Raw genomic sequence first — 23,280 nt, forward strand, 5'->3', positions numbered from 1 at the left:
AAAAAGAAGTGCATGTATTTATTTGTGAATAGTGTGAAGCTTTTTAGCCCTTTGTGTTATAATTTGCTTTTGTCGCAGGAATGATCTCTCTCAGCCTTATGCTGAATTAATACTCAAAACTCCCCAATCCTCACCCATAAATTCTGCTGCATTGCATTTTCCAGGATAGGACTTCCTGCTCAAGATGGGTGGTATTTCCTCAAACTAACTCCTGTTCATGTTGCATAACAGAATAGTATCACAATGGTTTAGTTTAAATCAAGTGAAACAGAATTTGTTGAATATAAGCTCTGTAAAATTTCCAATAATGTAATGGATTATTTAAAAAGATAAATGTGCAATTCTAGTTATCAAAATGCAGGTTCTGGAATTTATTTCTTTAAGGAATGATCTCTAACAGAATTATGATGATGAATAAATGAAGAAGTACTATAAGTTTATTGCTGCTGTTGGAATCCTCAGGAACTATGCATAAAGAAAAGCATTACATTGTTCTGTGGGCTTTCTGTTGCTTGTGACTAGGTTGTTGCAGCAATTCTTCATAGGGAACAATTGCTGAATTACTACTCAAAACTCCCCCCTCCTCACCCATACATTCTGCTGCATTGCATTTTCAGGATAGGACTTCCGGCTTAAGATGAGTGGCATTCCCTCAAATTAAGTATGGGGCTGTGCAGACAGCCCCAAAGGGGTGGCCTCCAGCCATCCATTTTACAGCAGATCGGGGTCATGGCAACCACATGCTGCGGCCCCGATCTGGCCTTTGCGGCTCCTTTTTGCACCCTGCAAAGGGCGTGATAGCCGTGCCTGTGCAGCTTTACGACACTCCTTCAGTGCTGTGTTGTGCGGACACAGCACCTGAGGAGCGCCGTGATGCCACCCTGGGAGTGGAGCTGGGCTGTGTGTTGTGTAGACGCTATGCCCCAACTCCACCCCCTACCAGGCCTATGACAACAAACAGCCTTGGTGGATGCCCTACGCAGGGAGCTGGACGAGGGTAGTGTGTCCCTATTACTTCTGCTGGATCTCTCAGCAGCTTTTGATACCATCGACCATGGTATCCTTCTGGGTCGCCTTAATCCAGACAAGACAGAGGTGCTCCTGGTCAGTCAGAAGGCAAATCAGGGAATAGGGATCCAGCCTGTGTTAGATGGGGTTACACTCCCTCTGAAGATGCAGGTACACAGGTTGGGGATATTCCTGAACACAGCTCTGAACCTGGAGGCCCAGGTCTTTCCAGTGCCCAGTAGTACCTTTGCACAATTAAGACTTGTGCACCAACTACACATGTTCTCTGAGACACTGGATCTGGCCCTGATGGAATGTGCCTTAGTTACATCCCATTTGGAATACTGTAACACGCTCTACTTGGCCTGCCTTTGAAGAGTGTTTGAAAACTGCAACTGGTCTAAAGTGCTGCAGCCAAACTGTGAATGGGGGCAGGTTATAGAGACTACACAATGCCCCTGTTGAAACAGGTCCACTGGTTGCCAGTTTGTTTCCAGGCATAATTCGGAGTGCTGGTTATGACCTATAAAGCCCTATGTGGCTCAGGTCCCAGGCTAGTTGGGAGACAGTATCTCCCTGTATGAACCGGCCCAGGCTCTGAGATCCTTGGAAGAGGCCCTTTTCTCAGTCCCACCACCATCCCAAGTACAGTTGGTGGGGATATGAGAGAGGGCCTTCCCTTCCTTCTAATACTTAGCATCGACTTTGTTGGTAGAGTGCAGACTGCAACTCCAGAAATCTCTGATAATAGCGCCTGAAGAAGCCAGTTTGTGCAAGGACGAAACAAGTTTTTAAAAAAGCTTGCAAACAAGCTTGTAAAATGTGGGCTAGACAAGGCAACTGTTAAGTGGATTTGTAACTGGTTGACTGAACGAACCCAAAGGGTGCTCAACAATGGCACCTTTTCATCCTGGAGAGAAGTGACCAGTGGGGTCCCACAGGGCTCTGTCCTGGGGCCAGTACTGTTCAACAACTTTATCAATGACTTGGAGGAAAAAATTGGGGGAATACTTATCAAATTTGCAGATGACACCAAATTAGGAGGAATAGCTAATACTCCAGAGGACAGGATCAAAATTCAAAATGACCTGAATAGACTAGAAAGCTGGGCCAAAGCTAACAAAATGAAATTCAACAGGGAGAAATGTAAGGTACTGCACTTAGGGCGAAAAAATGAAATGCACAGATATAGGATGGGGGACACCTGGCTTAAGGAGACAACATGTGAAAGGGATCTAGGAGTCCAAGTAGACCACAAGTTGAACATGAGTCAACAGTGCGATGCGGCAGCTAACAAGGCCAATGCGATTTTAGGCTGCATCAATAGAAGTATAGTGTCTAGATCAAGGGAAGTAATAGTGCCACTATATTCTGCTCTGGTCAGGCCCCACCTGGAATATTGTGTCCAGTTCTGGGCGCCACAATTCAAAAAGGACATTGAGAAACTGGAGCGTGTCCAAAGGAGGGTGACTAAAATGGTGACGGGTCTGGAAACCTTGCCCTATGAGGAACGACTCAGGGAGCTGGTGATGTTTAGCCTGGAGAAGAGAAGGTTAAGAGGTGATATGATAGCCCTATTTAAATACTTGAAGGGATGTCATGTTGAGGAGGGAGCAAGCTTGCTTTCTGCTGCTCCAAAGACTAGGACCTGGAGCAATGGGTGCAAGCTGCAGGAAAAGAGATTCCACCTCAACATTAGGAGGAATTTCCTGACAGTAAGGGCTGTTCGACAGTGGAACACACTTCCTAGGAGTGTAGTGGAGTCTCCCTCCTTGGAGGTCTTCAAACGGAGGCTGGAATGCCATCTTTCGGGGATGCTTTGATCTGGATTTCCTGCATGGCAGGGGGTTGGACTGGATGGCCCTTGCGGTCTCTTCCAACTCTATGATTCTATGAAAATAATAAAGTTTGTGGACCATCAGCAGCATGTGAGACAGCTTTTCCTTTAACTCTTCTACTCCCAATTTTGGGAGAAAAGTGGGATACAAATTAATATAATAAATAATTAAAAATAAGGACTGGAAGAGGAACACCTGCCCAATTTCAACTTTGCTGGGCTGTTTTTCCACTCTCCTCCAGCCCATCCTGGAGATGAGATGGCAGAAAAGTAATCATGAATATCCCTGCCAAATTAGGATAGTTGTACGGAATGCAAGCTTACTGAGTAGGTTGCATTTCTCAGTGGGCTGTGGAGCCTAGACTGGCATAATCCAGCACTCCAAACACTACACCATACTACCTCTTGTCAGAGCCATCTCTTAATTGGGAGCAGGTAGTTTAAGCCATCAAAATAGCCAGGAGATACTGTGTTTTTACTGCTCCCATTAGACTCAGGTGCCAGCTCCTTTTTATCTTATGTAAGGATGCATGCTTATTATGCTTATTATTATTATGCATGGTTCCACCTGCCCTGAATGGGATCACGCTTCCTGTGAAGGACTCCGTGCGCAGTCTGGGGGTGCTTCTTGACTCGTCGCTTCACCTGACTGCTCAGGTGAATGCGACGGTCAAGAACGCCTGTTATCAGCTTCGGCTTATTCGCCAGCTGCGCCCATACCTGGCCCAGAGGGACCTTGAAACCGTGGTACATGCTCTGGTAACCTCGAGATTGGATTTCTGCAATGCACTCTACATGGGGCAACCCTTATACCAAACCCGGAAGCTACAAATGGTACAGAACATGGCAGCCAGGCTGATCACTGGTACTTCCAGGGCCAGCCATATTACACCGGTGCTAAAAGACCTGCATTGGCTGCCTATTCGCTTCCGGGCACAATATAAGGTGTTGGTGATTACCTATAAAGCCCTAAATGGCCTGGGCCCAGGATACCTGAAGGACCGCCTCTCCCCATACATTCCGCCCCGCACCCTCAGAACTTCTGGGCAGCAACTACTTAGGGTTCCAGGGGCTAGGCTTACCTCCACCACGAGGAAGACATATTCCATTGCCGCCCCGGCCCTTTGGAACAAGCTGCCCACAGAGCTCCGCTCGGCCACCTCCCTGGCCCAATTCAGAAGGGATCTAAAGACCTTCCTATTCCATGCTGCATTCCCCGACTAAAGTCCCAATTGATCTCCCTTCCTCTTTACTGGCAAGAAGACTGGCTAACGGGGTTTTTTTCTGTTTTTATTGTATTTGTATATATTTTGATGTATGTGATTATTGTTCTGTGTATTGAATGATTTTACCTTGCTGTTAACCGCCCTGATCTTTGGAAGGGCGGTATAAAAATAAATTTTTTATTATTTTTATTTATTATTTATTATTACATTTTTAACTTACTCCAACCAAACCTTGCTTGAAGTTAAAGCAGAAGGACCAGAAGACCTACACCCATCTGAATTCAGCTTTGGTGGGCAGTTTTTCCACTGCACCTGGCCCATCCAGGAGAGAAATGAAGCCAATGAGGAGGCAACTTTGACTGAAGGGTGTTGGCTTTTCTCTGTGTACTGGTGTGCAGTGACAAAAACAAACAAAAACTAGGCCCAGAGATGCCAACATTCAGCACTGGCTGAGGTACTTGACCTCAACAGTAGCTCACATACAGCAGAGTGCAGAAGCACAAGCCCACAACCCACTATGCAGTATTGCAGTGTTTGGCAACAAGGCACTGACCAACTCGAAATGAGGCACGGACGCAGTTGACTTCTTCCAAAGTCCTTGGAGGCTTTTATCTACTTGGTGCAATATGTACAATATGTAAAACAAAAGCTCTGACATACACTTGTCTGATATATTTACAATCCACTCTCCAACCTAACACGCCAACTCCTCTCTCCTATTTACTATCCTCAACCCACACCTTCTCTGGGTTTCAGAGTCCTTGTATATCTAACTAATTACAAAGGATTGGCACTTGGTGGTTCCCTCATTACAGCCATATAATTATTTTTATATTTCCTTAAAGGGACATTTAACCCAAGAAAGGGTAGGAATAGAGTTGACAGCCAACTGTAGTAAAAAGCAAATTCATAGGTTTAGATAACATGGAAAGAGACGAAGTGGCTTTCCTAGTGATTCTGTCCATTAAGATCATTAAGCCTCTGTGAGCTGGCCAGGGCTCAGAAATCCTCAGGAGAGGCCCTTCTGTCCATCCCACTACCATCACAAGCATGGTTAGTGGGGACACAAGAGAGGGCATTTTATGTAGAATGACCCCTTTCTTGTTAGCCTTCTGGCGACAGGAAAAAACCTTCCTTTTCAAACAGGCATTCAAAACAGAAAACTTGTAAAGAACTCCCTAGGATGCTATATTGTTTTAATGTATTTTATACATTTTTATCTTATTTTTATTTTATTGCAGTAGTTTAATATTACTTTAATGTATTATTTTTGTATTATTTTAATTGTATTGTTTTTAATGTTGTAAGCCACCCTGAGTCCCAGTCCTGGGAAAAGGGCAAGATATAAATAAATGTAAGAAATAAATAAAAAAACTCCATGATAGGTTTGCCTTAGGCTTGGCATAGTCAGAAATGGCTTGAAGCAACACAACAAATTGTAAAATCTAGCCATAGTTTTAAGATAAGGCAGAAAAGTCTTCATTCTACATGTATTGATTCATTTTTTGACTACAAATGGTAATCCAAGGAGCTGTTCAAACATAATACCAAACTATATTTTTCATTACAAGAATAAGCCTTGTGTTCATGTTTTGTCCTTGACCTCCACACAATGATTTAATAATTTCCAGTACTCATATTCACTGAGCCTCAGTTTGCTGCTTTGTCCATTTGTACTTGTCCACAGGATTTTTTTAAAAAAAGATTGCTAGATAAAGAGGACACAAGCTTCTTGGTCTTTGTTCTTGTAATACCTCCCCCCCTTCCCCAGTTCCCAATGGCATCTCCAGCCTCATTTCTTGTTAGATTTTGTAAACAAAACAAAACAAAAAACCATGAATTCTAAATGCCCCGAACAGCCTTTAGTGGGAATCTTTTTTCAAAACTGAAAGTGTTTTCTGGCTCACTTCTTGATTTGGAAAAAAGGCTTTTCTTTGCCTAAAACAGCCCAGAGAAGGCAAAATTTGTGGTCAAATTGTCCCTCTCCCTAGAGGTTGCAGGAGGACTTTTTAAAAAGTGCATGCAGACTATCCTAGTTCCAGTGAGAAACGTTTCTGGCCCTTGGACCTCATCCTTGTTTATGGGACTAGAATTTGCATGTTTTGCCATTCCATTCCATTTGTGACTTGTGATACTATGCCTTGTCAATACTACCTGCTATTATGTGGTGTAAGAGTATCAAAGCTCAGCCATTAAAGTAACAATTTCCCTCAAATTTCTCTTGTTGTCAAGGTGTCTTAGACTTTTAACTCATGTAGACTGTCTGCTTCTGTACAAAGGTACCATACTTGAGCCCAGCAAAATAATTAAAGGCCCTCTGTATATTCCAAATGCCACTGCTGTGGCCTCAAAGGGAGAAAACTGCAGCCAGCATCTGAAGCCTGAGGGCAGGGAACTGTCAAAATTATAAACTGTTCATGAAAAGCACCATGTACACTGATGGCACTGTATAAATAGTATATAATAATAGTGAAGTAAGAGTTGTCAACTGTACAGTTGCCTAATTCTCAGCTGTATTTTTCCTCTGTTTCTAGGGAATCATAATATGAACAGCAGTAGTTACTAATGAAGGTTTCAGAAATTCTGAGTTTCTCCCAGCAAATAATATTCAAGAGTTAGTGTTCGTGCAGTTTCAGGATTTAACAAGTCTTGATCAAGTACAGCCTTGATATTCTTTTTGTTTTATTTGGTGTGCAAAAGCTATTCCCATTACAGAATTTGCAAAGGAATAAGCTGCATCAAAACATAATGAAATACAATGACACCACAAGTTAATTTTGTATTTATTTATTAAAATGTTTATATCACCCCTCCATCAAAACAATTTGAGACAGTGTGAAACTATAAAAAAAGATTATTATGAATACAGACCATGGGCAGAATAACTGTCATAGAAATAGTAGAATATAATGTAGTGTAGGAATATCAGTGACATATAAAGAATATTTCAGTGTCCTACAAAGGCAACTGAGTAAATGTTCTGAACTAACATTTCAACTGTTGCTTTTCTCAGAAATATATATTAGTTAATAAATTATTGATCAAGACAGATGAGAATAGTCAATATACTGAACCTAAATTGTAGCTTCCTTACATAGGATCGCTATTTCACAATCTTCGTTGTGGCAAGTGTTGTAGTTCTGCTGCATTGTCCAGTTAAATGGTTGAAATCGTTAGTGTTCTGTTTGAATTGGCCTATCACTTATTAATAATTAATATACATTCTTTAAACTGTGGTAAAATATTTGTTAGCTTGATCTCCAAGCTATTTTAAAACCTGTTGGTCCTTATTTGAATGAAATACAACATATACTTTAATTATTGCATCTTGTAGAGTAGTGTGTCTGAAAAGAGATTGGCATTATGCTGTAGAATCTTAGCTATCAGGCAGAATCAGTCTTTAACTGATCTGTACTTCTTAAATAAAAGTTCAGGCTAATATTCTGATCATGGTCAGATGTATCATCAAAAACCACATAGGATATGTTTTCCTTGCTTGACAAAGTATTGAACATGGGGCTCATACTTTCCTATACCTGCAGAATAAAGAGACCCAACTAGTGTAGGTGACCTGTGGAGTTTCTCTCATTGATTGAGAGTAGCTACAAACCCAGCCGCCTAACTTGCATAGTAAAGTCTATCTTCATCTCAGGATGAAGACATAATTTATGTTTATTATATATGAAAATGGTGTCCTGCCTTTCCACGAGATAGTGTTCAAATGTGAATCCTTTTTTAAAGCTCTTATATGGTTGATTGATACATTGTTTTGAATTAGTTAATTGGATTTTGGCACATAGTGCTATACGTATATCAGGTTTTTTTTAAAAGCCACTTAGTATATATTACAATAGAGCCAACATTGGGTAGCGCCTTCAGCAGACTAGAACACTGAAAGGCTGGGGTTCACTCAACCATGGAAGCCCACTGGGTGACCATTGGCAAGTCATTCTCTCTCCACCTAATAGAAAGGCAATAGCAAACCTCCTTTGTATAATAAATACTACCAAGAAAACAAATACATTGTGGCATAATACTATAGACCACTAGATGCTGCTGTCCTATAAAATCTTTGATCTACTGATCTGCAATGAATGGTGGAATCTTCCTTTCATGAAATACAGATTAGAATATTGTGCTATATTAATATTCCCACCGTCATTTGTTAAAAGCAGGATAAAATTGTACTTCATCAATAATACTTTTTATTGTTGCCACTTCAACTAGACTTTTCTGCCATGCAACTTCAGGTGAACTGGCTCCAAATGTTAGCTGAGATACTACTTTCCTTTCCTCACTGCATGCAACCTTAGCTTGAGGCAGTAGGGCAAACTGCCATATTCAATTAGTGGCTTGGAGCTCCCATGGACCAGCGAGCTGTAGTTTTGCATTTAGGAAAAAGGAAGAGACATCAACTTCCTAGACATCTAGTAAGTATATTAGATATTTGGATGTGTGATAGCTGTTCCTTTTGCTAGCTGGAAAATTACAACTGGATAGTGCTGAGTAGCCACATGATGCCATCTCTGGCCATTGGTTGGCTTTGGGAATGTACTTTGATGACTTACCAGCAAATAGATATGATATAAAAATGTTAAAACAATCAATCAAACAAACAAAACCAAACAATGGAGGAGCAGTGAGGCCAGAATTAGAGGGTTATTTTACAATATATTCACATTGAAGTTGTATCTGGATGAGATCCTTTTGCAAGGAGATACTGAATATTTTCTTCTGCAGTGACCAAAAATGTATACACTAGTGTAACAGGAAGCTGTGGCACATCACCAAGAGGATTCTGGCCATTATGTTTAAGAAATAGGCAGTCATGTCAGTTCTTGCATGTGAATATGTTGTAAAATAGACTGCTTTGTATTCTTTGTTGTTTTTGCTTTTGTATTACATCTGATGGAGAGTCTATCTTATAATTGTCTGCATAGCACTTCAGGTATCTGATGAGTATCCTATAATTTACAAATCTATTTCCATACTTGTATCAATTAGTGAATGTGTTTCTATGAATTAGCTGGAGTACAAATGAGGAAATTCATAGCAGATTATTGCACTACACTCTCAAAGCATTGCTATTCCACTTTAACTGCTCTGGCTGCCTCCTGTTGCATTTTGGGATTTGCAGTTTAGGAAGGGGCATTTAGGATATTCAGCCAGAGAGCCCTTAGGTCTCACTGAACTACAAACTACAAAATGCAACAGGAGGCAATCAGAGCAGTTAAAGTGGAATAGCAACGCTTTTAAGAGTGTAGTGCGATAAATAAATCAAGGCATTCTTTTTTGGTAAAATTAAAAACGTAATTTACTTAACTTCCTTAGTTTACTCTATGTTAGGATTTATGACACTTTTAAAGATTCAACAGTTACCTCAATTTTTCCATATACAGAATGGGCTAAAGAGACCTTTCTTAAGGTTAAAAATTTACTAAAGTTTCTTCTTTTGGATTCTGAGACAGAACCATAGAAAATAAACACTGAATCATAGTTCTGTGCCTGCCCCTGCTCATGACACCAACTGTTCTTGGTCATCTTCCTAGTTTACATTAGTCAGTATGAGCCCTGGGGAATTTTTGTTTTCTTCATTGCTGAATGACAACAATAATTGTGAGCAAAATCCCTTCCTTTTTGTATGTATGTATGTATGTATGTATGCATATTCCACCTTTTCCCCAGCGCTGGGATTCAGGATGATTTATAAAGTTAAATCGGGTACACAGTTAATCCTATATCATTAAAACATACAAAAGTTAAATTATAATTAAACTGTAAATAGAATTATAGTGTGGAGCCAACATGATAAAGTGGTCTGAGTGTAGGACTATGATTCTGGAGATCAGGATTTGAATCCCTGCTCAGCCATAGAAACCCATTAGATGATCTTTCAAATGGAATACAACTAAGACGTATGACAATGTAGCCTGATCTGACAACTCAAAGAACAGGTAAAGCTGACACACAAGCCTTAATTGTGGAAATGCACTCCTGATCACTGCAGAAACCTGAGGTTCTAGTTCAGGTATACTCTCAGCCTGTAAACTCATGCCTTCAAAAAGAGTGTAAATCCATCCAGCACAGGCTGAAACCCTGTTCCCTGTTTTTGACTGATCAGAAACATCTATCTTCTCTGGATAAAGTTTCAGTTTGTTTGCTCTCATCTAGTCCATTACTGATGACAGTCACTGGGCTAGAAGTAGAACAGCTTCCTTTGGTTGGGATGGAAAGGAGTAATAGAATTGAGTGTCACCTGCATTCCAGTGACACCAGACTCCATACCACCAGAATACCTCTCGTAGTTTCATGTACAGTCCTTCCTTCCCTTACACAGGGGATCTGTTCTGGACATACACACACACCCCACGTAAGGGGGAAATTGCGTATGTTCATGTCCCATTGAAAATAATGTTGAAAGCCACTTAAGTGAAGCCCATGTATGGCGCAGACTCACCATATGTTAAACAGCATATTTAACATGGGGGAGGTGATGAACTGAGTTCTGAGGGGACCCTAAAAAGTGTCCTTTAGCCAGGCCTGAAAAAGAATCAAATTTATCTAAATAGCCTCATCCAGGAATCCCTGGAGATTGGAGGTTACTCCATGTCCAGTGCCTTGCTCAGAAATGGAATGCTAGAAAATGACCAGTAGTTATCCAATATGGTGGGATCAATACAGGGCTTTTTCAGCAATGGTCTTACAACTGCCTTCTTCAGGCATGATGAGGTCTGCCTCCTTACTCTACGTGTTTGTAAAGTTATAGCCAGTAACTGTGATTTCACATTAGATCAGGGGTAGGCAACCAGCGGCCCGGCGAGACCTTGGGACCGGCCCCAGCCCGGTCCTGCCACCAATTGCCGCCGGGGCCTTTGGCCTCTCGCGCACAGGGGCAATTGTCTATAGAAGCCTCAGAAACATGCATTTATATTAATATTTTTTTAAAAATCAGCACATTTTTTCGCGTGTCCTCCACTTTTTAAAAAAAGTCTACCATTTGAAAATTTTGTCCTACATTTGTCCCGGTTTATTTATTTATTTTTAAAATTATTTACTTATTTATTTATTGGCTTCGGCCCCCCAGTTGTCTGAGGGACAGCAACCCGGCCCCCGGCTCAAAAAGGTTGCCTACCCCTGCATTAGATGTACCAACAGCCTGATTTTCTACCACTGTTGGTTTTCCTTAGTTCCACAGCACATATCTGCTCTAACCCCCCCTCCTCATTAGAGTGCTCCCAAATGCTCTTATTTATTTATCCCCAGAGGTCAGATGTAAAGAAAGAATAAATGTGTAAATCATGCCAAAAGTCTACCTTGTGCCATAATAAAAACACTACTGTAAATTCAATGTACATGCAAGTTATTGTGGTAGCAGTAGTTTTTGATGTTTACTGGAGAGGAAACCATACAAGGCCTTAAAATGAAAGCATATGCAGAGGTAGAGCTGTGGGTGAAGTCAGTATGCTGTACATGTACTCACTTCAGTGAATCTGGCATATACATAAAGAGCTTCAAACAGTACCTTTACTGTGATGGCAAAAATGAAGGCAGTACTTAGAAAAGATTTATTTTAAAAATAAATAAGGGTAAATTATAAGCTTCATTTTGTTTCACTAACTTAAACCCATTTACTATCTATGTTATTATTTTGTTAATGAGATGAGACTGTTCTCTCACTGGCTTTTGAAATGCTTTTTTAAAAAATAAAAGTGGCAGCTTGACTGTTCAGATAACAAGTTGGGCATTGGGGTTAAATGTTAATATTCAGCATCCAGATCTTACTTTTCTATAGGCAAGACTAGTGAAGAATGAGAACTTTGATAAATTGGTACTCAGTTTCTCAATCCTAGTTCTGTTGTTCACATTACAAAATTTAAAAAAGCATTTGACTCCTCATTAAAATTGCATAACATGCCAAAAACGGGGAGGGGGGTATAACTAGAAATCTAAAAATATTAGCCCATACAATTAAGTGGATCAAAAAATGTGATGGGGATTTATTTTGAACTATATATTTAGGGTAACAAGGTATATGTTTGATACTTGTGTCCTGTGAAAACAAACAATTATGAGGGAGTGAACAGGCAGATCAAAATATAATTAGGAATTATTTTTAAAGACATAATGTTGGGCTTCAACTTGGGAACAGAAATACAACAGGCATAGACTTCCTCTTTGTAGTTGAACTGGATCCTTTCTGTTGCTTCCAGCTGTTAAGGCTAGTTTAGTAAACATATTTTATGTGTTCTGCAAAGTCATGATCAGTTTGAAAAACTGTTGTTTATGATACCTTTTTGCAATAAAGAATCTGGTCTAAATCCAGTTGTTAGTCTCAAGTACAGTAGAATGCATGGTATGATTTATGAGGATTATTAAATAAACTTAATTTCCATTGATTTAGTGGGCCTATTGTGGCTGAGAGTAAACATTAGATTTAGCCCCTCTGTATTGAGTTAGAATATATCGTCCTCCTAGCATTTGTGTTCATATAGAAGTTTTTAATGCGGTCTTGGATAATAAGTAACAGATTAAACTCACTTTAACAGATCTTTATTTCAGCATTTGAAATAAAAGAAAAAAAATCTGGTGATCTTCCCATATATATGCTTTAAATGTCTTTGGGGGACCTTTTTAGCATTGAAATATTAATTAAAATTATATAAACTGTAAAGAAACTGGTCTGGTGTAGTAGTCTCAAACAGTTATTCAAACCTCTGCTGTCAAGACACAGAAGATTGACCAGAGGTATTGATGAGCAATATTAGCACATTCTCAAATCCAACTAATGTAACTGTCTTGGTAGAAATAGTTGTTGCTGTTGAGAAAATACATAGCCTTGCAGGGAAGCCCTGGCAACTGAATGTCAGTCAAAGGTTTTGTTTTTGTTTTTGTTTAGGAGGGGGATGAGCTGTTTATATTATCGGGTTGAAATCTGTTTAACCTAATAGTGAGTTGTTTTTCCTTCAAAAGGTATGTAAACAAATTTGGCTAGGCTTATTTGATGATAGATCATCAGCAATTCCAGACTTCAGGGATCCTCAAAAGGTCAAGGAATTTCTACAAGAAAAATATGAAAAGAAAAGATGGTTAGTACATATCTTATTTTGTGCAATATACCATGGTTTTTCCTCTGTGAAATTGATATTGATATGAGAGAGAATTTGATGGAGAAATCCATAGGGATGCTTCTAATGAAATAGAAAAGTTCCTGTAGAATTCTTTTATGATTTTAATTTAGTATGCTGTTAAATATATACCTTAAAATTTTGTCTCAGAACCATCCACTTTTGTAACCTTTTTCAAATGTGTTCTGTTTGATCACCTTGGAGCAAGTGTAATTAACCACTGACATAAACATGTCCCTCTGGATTCGCGCGGGATATGTTCCTACCCCCCCATCAATCCAAAATTTTGCAAATATTCAAGTCCCATTGTCCCCAATGGTGGGCCACCATTGGGTACAGTGGGACTCCTCCCTCCCTTCTTTCTCTCCTTTCTTACCTCCCTTTTCCCTCCCTCCTTCTCCCTGGTGCCAAGGCTGCTGGGGCCTGTAATCCACACTGGCCACATGAGGACTCGCTTTCCCAGCAGCACTCGGGACCCGGTGTGTACATGCCCCACCCCCTCTGCCATAGCCAATTGACGTATTGTGCACTCATTGGCTGCAACAGAGTGGGCGGGCCAGGCTGTGAGCATGCTGGCCCCCCGAATGCTTCTGGTAAAGTGAGGGGTCGTACAAATAGCCCATTCAGGTGCAGCTCTGTGCTGCCCCTGGAAACACTGTGTTGGGGGCATGACAGCCACACACTACGCCCCCGACCTGGTGCAAATAGAAGCCGCAAAATGCAGCTCCTATTTGTGCCCTAGAATGGGCGCAACTCCGTTTGGATGCTGCGCACAATGAACGTTGTCATGCTTTGCACTGTTTGAGTGGACGCACACCAGGATGGTGCCCGGGCGGCAGACTAGGGTTTCTGAGTGTGTAAACCCTTATCTTGGCCTAGTCCATGTACAGACTGGCATAAAGTGTCAGTCTGTATTCGCCCTGAGTTTTCATGCAGCCGGCATGGATTACATGGGTACATGGGTACCAAGGGACGAGTGTAGCATTTCAGAGTTGTAAACATACTGAACACAACTGATCTTGCTTCCATTTACTGTTTACCTGATACCCTAAAACCAGGATTGGTGCAGGTTTTCAAATGATTTATAACAAATTGCATACTTGGCAACTGTAGTAACCTGTTTGGAGTTTTATTACAGTGGACTAGTCTTGAACATAACTGTTGAAGACTTTGGACTTTGGTGCCTCTTGTCATAATATTGTTCAGAGGTGAAGGTTAGCAGAAACAGCATTTGGATTTTAGTGGTTATTGGAAGCTGCCAACAATATAATGTTTGGAATAGTTATCATTTGCTAACAATAGATTTTGGAAATACAGTCTGTTAAATATGCAGTGCATATATTTGCATTAGGTATGTTCCACCAGAACAAGCAAAAGTTGTGGCATCTGTCCATGCATCGATATCTGGGTCCTCTGCCAGTAGTACAAGCAGTACACCTGAAGTCAAGCCACTTAAATCTCTCCTGGGAGAGTCTGCACCAGCGTTGCACTTAAACAAAGGCACACCTACCCAAGTGAGTAATATGGCAACAATCCTACTTAATGTGAATTTGACATGTTAAACATATCTAGTGGTGGTTTTCAGCTCACAGTGTGTTCTGTCTCTCAGCCTCTGAGATGTAGGTCACATTTCCACTTCCTCATTGACCAGCCTTTTCTTCAGCTCCATGCCAATTTCAGACTTTCCTTTAATTTCATTTTGTTCTGTTCTTCCCTGATCTGTCTTGCTCCTTCCATTTACAGTTAATTTCAGTCATCCTAACTGCCTGCTAAGCACTCCTGTCTTTTCTGTCTACCGCATAAATCCTTAACTACAGTGTAGCTTTTCCATAGCCACTCATACTTTCATTATCCCCTCATTTCCTGAACTACCGTATATACTTGAGTATGTCAACCTCATGTATAAGTTGAGGTCAGGTTTTGGGGCCAAAATTATGGATTTTGACATGACCCGTGGATGTCAAAGATAAAACTTAGGAAGACAGTCAGGCTGGAAAAGAAGGCTTGAGGGATAAGTGCCTGCTCTTCCCCACACTCCTCCTCAGCCCAGCCCTGTATTGACCTGTGTATAAATTGACTCAGGTTTCTTGGGGCACAAATTTCTCAATTTATAGTCAAGTATATACGGTACATCTGCCCTTAAGATGTTGTGTTTTCTACCTATATGTGACTCAGCTCAGTTGTACAACTTGTCTGTAGACTCTCAGCATTATGTTTTTTGAATTCTGGTATGTTTCCAAGTTCAAGTTCCTAATTTTTAATCTGCCTAACATGTTCACAGAGGTATGTCTGTATTTAGGAACCTTCCTGATTGAAAATTTTTCTTGGTTAAATCTACAATGCACAAAAGTTGACTGTAACAATGTCTTTTCTGAAAAAAAATGATTGAATGTTATACACATCAAATTAGTAAGTGAGGGACATTGTTAATGCTACTGTTGTCACAAATCCCTTAATTTATTACACAGTACAATCTGGGTGAAAAGTACTTTGGTTTATAAAAGTGGTGTGTCCCTCCACGTTAGAAGAAAAACTGGATTGGTTTGTATTCATGCTTGTTTAGACAACTATAACTTCTTGTTTACAGTCTCCTGTTGTAATTCGGTCTCAAGGACAGTCCCAAGAAAAGAAACAGTTTGATCTTCTCAGTGACCTTGGTTCAGACATATTTGCTGCTCCTGCTCCTCATTCCACGGCTACAGCAAATTTTGCTAATTTTGCACATTTCAATAGTCATACAGGTAACAATATTTGTTCTGTTCTGAACAATATTCTGTTCTCTTACTGATAAAACCCCCTGAAATCCAGCATTTTGGAATATAAATAGAATACCTCTGGGTTGAAAATATAGTAGTTTGTTTAAGTAATTTGTTTCAATAAGAATTGTTAGATTATAGCATTATCATTTTGGAGTTAGTCATTATAGAACAAGTAACAATATGAATTTATCAGAGTATGTAAAGAAAGCAGGAAATTTGGTCTGTGAAAAAGTAGACTGGAGTGATTTTGTCCCTCTTAGTTCTAAAATAATTAGTAAGATTTGACAGAGTTAAAGGAAAGAAGATGTAGTTGTTATTTATAGAGATTATTGTGGAGTACAGTTAATGTTGGCCAAGCATGTGGCTGAACTAACATTTAAAAAACAGCAGTGAGAAATCCCACATGGTTTGGAGCCCACTGCTTTACATGACAAAGGCGGTATCCAGACCGGTGCTTTGTGCTGGCCTGGATACGTGCTAAGGTTGCCTCGGGGAGTCCTTTACAGATGCCTCATAACCCTAGCACGTAACCATGGCATCAATATGGCGGTACCCTGTCCACATGGGCACTGCCATTACGACGTCACGGCCGCGCTGCAGCCAAACAGTGCATCACGGGCGTGACATGCGCACGCCACTGCAGGGTGCTTGTGGCGCCCTTTCAGCAGCACCAAAAGGAGCTTCAAAGCAGAGCTCCTTTTGCTGTGCGTATCGCTGGTGCAGCCTTTAAACGGCCACACCAGTGATACGGAAGAGAAAGGGGCCAAGTGGCCTCTTTCTCTCTCTCCCCGCCACTGTTGTGGACATCCCTTTCCAGGCCTTGGGTTTTGCCACTTCCCCGAGTCCTGGAAAAGCAGTGGATCAGGGCCTCCGGGGATGCTGCTGTGGCCGTTGAGGCCCTGATCTGTCAGGGAAAGGGGTGGGTGCAGGCCGCCCCAAAAGGGCGGTCTATATCCCACCAAAGATAGTTGTAGTTTATTTATACAGAAGCTTCTGTCCTACCCGTATATTGTTTTCACACCACTCAGAGAGACTAATAACAGTTAAAACACAACAATAGAATTATATATAATATGGTAAAATTGAAAAACGGAGATGTAATTTTTTTAAAAGTACTATAAAGGTTAGTTGTCTAAAGGAAGAACTACCTGTGTAGCAAGGTATTTGCCATATGGACAAATGCTTCTGGAGAGGATGCCAATTTAGCCTGCTGAAGCAAAGAATTCCATAATTTTTGTTGGCCCTGGTCCTTTCTCTTATTCTCACCACTTGTCCTTTTATCATAGATTGGATACAAAGATATCAGATATCTTCCATCAGATATATAAGGACCTAGGCTGACTGGTATGGAAGGACAGGGTCATTCACATATCCTGGGCCAAAGCCATTTAAGGCTTTAAAGATCATAATTAGCACTTTAAATTATGCTCAGAAACAAATAGGTATCTGATAGATGTAAGAGAAGCATAGTAAGCATTCACCAGTATTCTTGCTTTTGCAATCTGGAACAGCTGTAATTTCTGAAGATATTTCAAAGGCAACCTATGTTGAGTGTGCTGCAATAACCTAGTTGAGATGTGTCATAATGCATTTGATTGATGCAGAATCAATTTAATATTTCTGCATTCTTATCTTGAAGAACTTTAATTTTGCCTGGATACTCTGGATAGTCATATAGTCTGTATCCCATTTTGGGGGGAAAGTGCGATATAAGTACAATTAATAAATAATCATAAAATATCCTTAGTTTGTGAGTTGATTCTGTAGGTTAAAAGTGGATAAAATGTATTTTTGGAGAATTGGCCTAATTTCAGAAGCCCTCTGTTGGCAATCATTACCTCTGGTAAGAATCATCTATCTTTTTCAGGGCCGCCTGATGGGAAAGAAGGTGACACTGAATAAATGTTAGAATGAGAAATGGTACTAGCAACAATAATACTTTTGGTCAGAAAGCCATGGGTTTTATCCTGTCCTCTGCTGGAATGCAGCCTCTGACTGATTATCCATGAAGGAAATTTACCTTCAGAAGAGAGAATGCCCCCCACCCCAACCCCAGTCTAAATTAGAAGTAAAACTTACCTTTAGGCCTTTGTACCCATTTAAACCAATGGTAATGGAAAATGATTTCCCAATTTCCATTGTTCCATCACATGCAGTAGAAGAGGGGTATCATCTGTGATGATTTCATCAAAGGAAAAAAGGTGAATATTTTCAAGGGTGGATGCTTTTTGTGACAAATTCCTGAGACATATATTTTTTCTTTTTAACAATGTGATTACCATCATCTCTCCTTTAGCCTGCCATGTCCCTGCTCCTCCATAAAGCCTTGCTTGGCGTGGTTTTGCATCATAATGTATTGTAGAGGGAGAGGGATGGCAGTCCCCAGTAGTTTTGTGTATTAGTATTGTTTGTATACTATCTGTTAGATGCTTTTATTAAAAAAAACATTCCCGATTCATTATAAGGTCTTAAGATGAAAATTTTATACAAGGAATATAATACATATGTAGGGCCTAAATACCCTAAAGGCACCATAGCAGGGACAGCCTGGGTTAGTACTTGGATGAGAAACCACCAACAAATATCAGATGCTGTAGGCATCCAGAAGTTAGAGCAAGGAGTAGGAGAAAAGCACTGGCAAGAAAGAAGATATGAATGGAAATAATAGATGGTGACATTGATGAAAATCAGGCATTGATAAAAAGAAAGTGAAAGGTGAAGTTAGTGCTGTAGTTGGATGGAAAGGATAGCTGTAGAAAGATGAAAGTCTGGAGAAGAGGCTGGATACTAGGATGCCAGAAAAAGGTACAGACTTGCTAAATTTGGGTCCTGTTGGGAATTCTATGAAATGTGACTTATGTAGTAGAATGTGCAGATGTGATCTGGTAGTCACAATGCAGCAGTGACAGGAAAGTGATTCTGAGGTATCTTAATCCAGAATACATGTTTGAGCTTTGTATATGTTCCATAATCAAACTCTCTGTAGTTGTTTGTGGCTTGCTATCTGCCTTTTAAAATTTGCAACCATGTAAATCAGCTAAAATCGTAAAGATTCTCTTTTGATTTTGGCAGAATATTTCAGGTATTAATTGCCCTTTTATGGATTAGTTGCTTAAATTTTTTGTTGGCTGTGTTGTCCCTTTTGTATGACAGAGAGCCTTCTTAAAGGCCAAGATCAAGAGAGCTACCTTAGGTGAGCTCACAAGTGTGTGTATGCTTAGTAGTGTTATTGACTTTTCCTGATGTATTGTGCAATTCCTTGGTTTCAAAAACTGCTTGCCATGTATGTGGGCATTGCTGTTTAAGAAGCACAACGCAGAACTTGCAGGCTGCTGTGGACTTTGACCAAAATGCTTTAAAATTGAAAAATTACTTGTCATTGAAAAAATGAGTCTTACACTAAGGACATAGTAGCAATAAACATAAATCTGTGGTGGTTTATTGCTCCCTGACAGTGACCAGCAGTTTAGTAAGTAGAACAAAACATTTTGTTGATATTCTAGATTTCCAGGGCATAGAAGACACTTTAAGCTAGTTTTGTGAACTAAAATTTGCCATATTTAGTTTTTCTTAATGTTGGGGAGGGGGTTGCTTTCAGGAAAAGATTAGCATCTTCCTTATGAGTTTTTAGCTAAAGAAAAATATTTGGATGTACTGTGATCATTTGAGAAAGACAGACTTCAGCATATGTATATACTATTGAAATAAGTGATATTCCCCATAAAGGACAGGTAGGATTGGAGGCTATGTTTAAGAGAACTTTTGCCCCATATTCTATAATTTCATGATAGACAATTTATGTCAGTGGCATATTTGAGGTAAAGCTACCCTCAAAGCTGCCATAATCTGATTTCCGTTTATGATCTGCTTTTGTTTTCATACCATTAACATATTTTGTTCATTTGCAATTTACAGCGCAGAACTCTGCAAATGCAGGTTTTGCAAACTTTGATGCATTTGGACAGTCTAGTGGTTCGAGTAATTTTGGTGGTTTCCCCACAGCAAGTCAGTCTGCTTTTCAGCACCAAAATACAGGTAGAAATGCTCTAACATTGTTAGCTTTTCTGATATCAGTTAATCTGGATGCATAGCTTAGACTATATCTTAACTCCTTTCTGCATCTACTTTTTGTGACATACACACACATTCTGAAGCTCTGGGGAAACCTGAAATGAATGCTTCTTTTTCTTTGCTATATTTGGTGTGGGTTGTTTTTTTCTCGCATGAATGTTTTGCACTGTATCTTCTTAATTCTCCCTACACATGAAATAATTTGTGTCATATTTGTTGGCACTGTTGCATATTGGATCATATCTATGTTAAAAGGAGACTATTTTTCATCTTCTAAAATAACAGTAAATGCATTTCAATTACAGAATAAATTTACTTAACCCAGCAGGAATATTTTAGAAGTAAAAGAAATCTCATGTGTAAGGGTTATTGCTTTGCTCTTTCATTTGGTTATGTTGTAATAATGTTTGCTTGGAATGACAGGCTGCTTGTCTTGATCTATGGCTGACTTATTTTCTTTTTCCCTTTTCCTTTTTTAAGTGTGTTGTCTTAAGGCTTCCTTTTAAAATTTCGTTTTTCCCTTTTGTTAACTTTAACCCCTCACACAATTTCTGGCTGTCCAGCGTTCAGAACGCTTTCATCTAGCTGCAGTTTTGGTGAATTTACTACTTCCGCTTTTCCTCTCCAGGCTATGCGCAGTAAGTTCCACCGAAGTGGGAAATTTAGCTCACTTCATTTACAATGCCATATTTTGTTTCCATTATCATATCCAAGTTTTCTTATATTAGCCCCTCCTTTAAAAGTATTAGCTCATAATTTATTAATTTGTTTGTAACTGATTAAAAGTCATTCCTATACACACACACACACACACACACAGAGAGAGAGAGAGTCAAGCAAATTGTGCAAGTAAATTAAAAATGTAACTGAATTATCAGCATTTAGGAGAATCTCATAATACCAGGTTATCTGTATCAAACCTGTCCATCTAATAGCTTAGGTCAGGGGTAGGCAACCTTTTTGACCCGGGGTCCAGGTTGCTGTCCCTCATAAAACTTGGGGGGGGGGGGATAAATAAATAAATAAATTTTTAAAAAAATTAAATAAATAAATAAACCGGGACAAATGCAGGGCAAAAATTTAAAACGGAGGACACTTTTTTAATAAAAAAATGGAGGACATGCAAAAAAAAATCTGCTGAATTTTACAAAAATGTTAATATAAATGCATGTTTCTGAGGCTTCTATAGACAATTGTCCCCCCTTGCCCACCGCTTGCCCCCACTTGCTCCTCCTTGCCCTCCTTGCCCGCCGCTTGCCCCCACTTGCTCCTCCTTGCCCCCCTTGTCCGCCGCTTGCCCCCACTTGCTCCTCCTTGCCCCCACTTGCTCCTCCTTGTCCCCCTTGCCCGCGCGCAAATGCCCCGCGCGCTTGCACCAGAGGCCAAAGGCCCTGCGCACCTGTACCGGAGGCCAAAGGCCCCGGCGGCAATCTGTGGCAGGGCCTGGCTGGGGCCGGTCCCTAGGCCTTGGCGGGCTGCATGCGGCCCACAGGCCGTAGGTTGCCGACCCCTGGCTTAGGTGCTAGAGCCAAGAAATTTTTAGTCTCATAGTCTTGTGTAGAAACCATATAAATAAGCATTACAAAATGTCCCAAGTCAGGCGAAGGTGAATGCCAGTTCTGTGAAGAAGGAGGCTGGTCATCTTAAAATTTCCACCAGTGGAACACATTGTTTTCTTTAACTGACGCACAGCTATAACTGACTGGAACTTTGTGTTTTAAATTTTCAAATATTAAATACCGCTCTACCACAGGTACTGAAAAGAAGCTGTTCTTCAATGCTTCATGTGTACACAGTAAGAATCCATGGAATAAAAAAGTTTAAAAGTAACACTAAATCCTCAGGAACCTTAATTTTAACTTAACTTCCCAACCTTATGTTCTTTAAAGATAGTTCATTGCTATCAGAAATGGGCAAAGATTGTTTTAGAAAAGGGATTCCTATTTAATCCCTATTTAAATTTACAGTAGGAGGAGGCTTAAAATGGAATGCCCTATAATGTGAATTACTGATGTTTGCTTGGCTGCAACACTGACTCTTGTAGTGCTCTGTTGTTATGTTAGTAAGCTAGGACCTGCAGATTTGGGAAGTAGAATACATCTATTTTAGCTGATCAGTACTTGAGAATATGGGAAGTTTCTTAATATACGTGACCCTTAAAAATATCCACACACATGGTCACCAGTAACATTTGAAAAAACATTCATTGAACATGGAAGTATCCATCATGTTTACTTATCTTCTTGCAGGTGGGAGCGCTGGATCAGTGAATGCTAACTTTGCACACTTTGATAACTTCCCCAAATCTTCCAGTGCTGATTTTGGAGCCTTCAGTGCTTCTCAGAGCAACACAACTGCAGCCAGTAAAGCTGCAGTGAATAAACCGAATCTCCAGTCAGCAGATAAATATGCAGCTCTTGCTAATTTAGATAATATCTTCAGCACAGGGCAAGGTACTAATTCTTATTCTTTGACCTGTTCTCTTACACTATATACCATGGCAATAGTGGTGTTCTGTGATGTTCTCATAGATATAAGTAAAGTACTTAATGCTTTCTGCTGGATAAAATGCTAATACCAATGGTATTTTGTGTACAGATCTGGTACACTGGCAGTGATGCAAGTATATTTTATTGAATCTTGTCAGAAAGTGTAGTGGATTATTTAATCTTACTGAGGATGAAGCTTCCAAGGAAACATCTTTTTAATGTAGCTAATTTCATGAGAGACATATAGTGGTGATGCTAGAAATAGTGGCCTTAGAATGACTAATTCTCCAGATAATTTTATCTTGTACATATTTTGGTGTATTTTACAATGTGTTTATGATCCATGGCACAAAAAACACTTATAGGTATTCGAATTATCTCATCATTGACACTGATTTGGGAGCTGATATAACTGTCTCTATCTCAAACTGTAGAAAGACAAAATAATCTGAAAAAGCCAGAAGGGCTTATGCACTCCTATCCCTCTAAAAGTCAGGGAAATAAAATTGACAGCAAATTCTGTGAAGTATTATCATTCTAAGTCTGTAATGTTCATAAGTGGAGGAGCAGCTGGTTTTATGTAGTGTAATGTTTAGTTCAGTGCTTCTCAAAGTGGTGGTCCATGGACTGGTGCTAGTCCCCAGGCCATCTGCTGCTGGTCCCTGGAGAGCTTGCAGGAAGGAAAAGAAACAGTTATAGCCAATGGGCATGAATATGGCACCAGTTCCTGGCACAGTGGGAAAAATAATTTGCTTGTCCTTCACA

General features: G+C 40.0%; 1 protein-coding gene across 18 annotated transcripts in view; it reads left to right on the plus strand.

Annotated features, from left to right (window-relative positions):
* AGFG1 (ArfGAP with FG repeats 1) overlaps positions 1-23,280 on the plus strand; it is a 51,156-nt gene that overhangs the window by 16,105 nt on the left and 11,771 nt on the right. For 9 of the 18 annotated variants that reach the window (XM_042458250.1, XM_042458242.1, XM_042458249.1 and 6 more), the window contains exons 3-8: positions 13,042-13,157; positions 14,548-14,710; positions 15,784-15,937; positions 19,871-19,990; positions 20,590-20,664; positions 22,276-22,479. In XM_042458250.1, the coding sequence (XP_042314184.1) occupies positions 13,042-13,157; positions 14,548-14,710; positions 15,784-15,937; positions 19,871-19,990; positions 20,590-20,664; positions 22,276-22,479 (832 nt within the window). The remainder of the gene's footprint in view (positions 1-13,041; positions 13,158-14,547; positions 14,711-15,783; positions 15,938-19,870; positions 19,991-20,589; positions 20,665-22,275; positions 22,480-23,280) is intronic. The other 9 variants (XM_042458248.1, XM_042458252.1, XM_042458256.1 and 6 more) reach the window with 5 other exon arrangements.

The sequence above is a fragment of the Sceloporus undulatus genome, chromosome 3, assembly GCF_019175285.1.
Source record: "Sceloporus undulatus isolate JIND9_A2432 ecotype Alabama chromosome 3, SceUnd_v1.1, whole genome shotgun sequence".
Lineage (NCBI taxonomy): Eukaryota > Metazoa > Chordata > Lepidosauria > Squamata > Phrynosomatidae > Sceloporus > Sceloporus undulatus.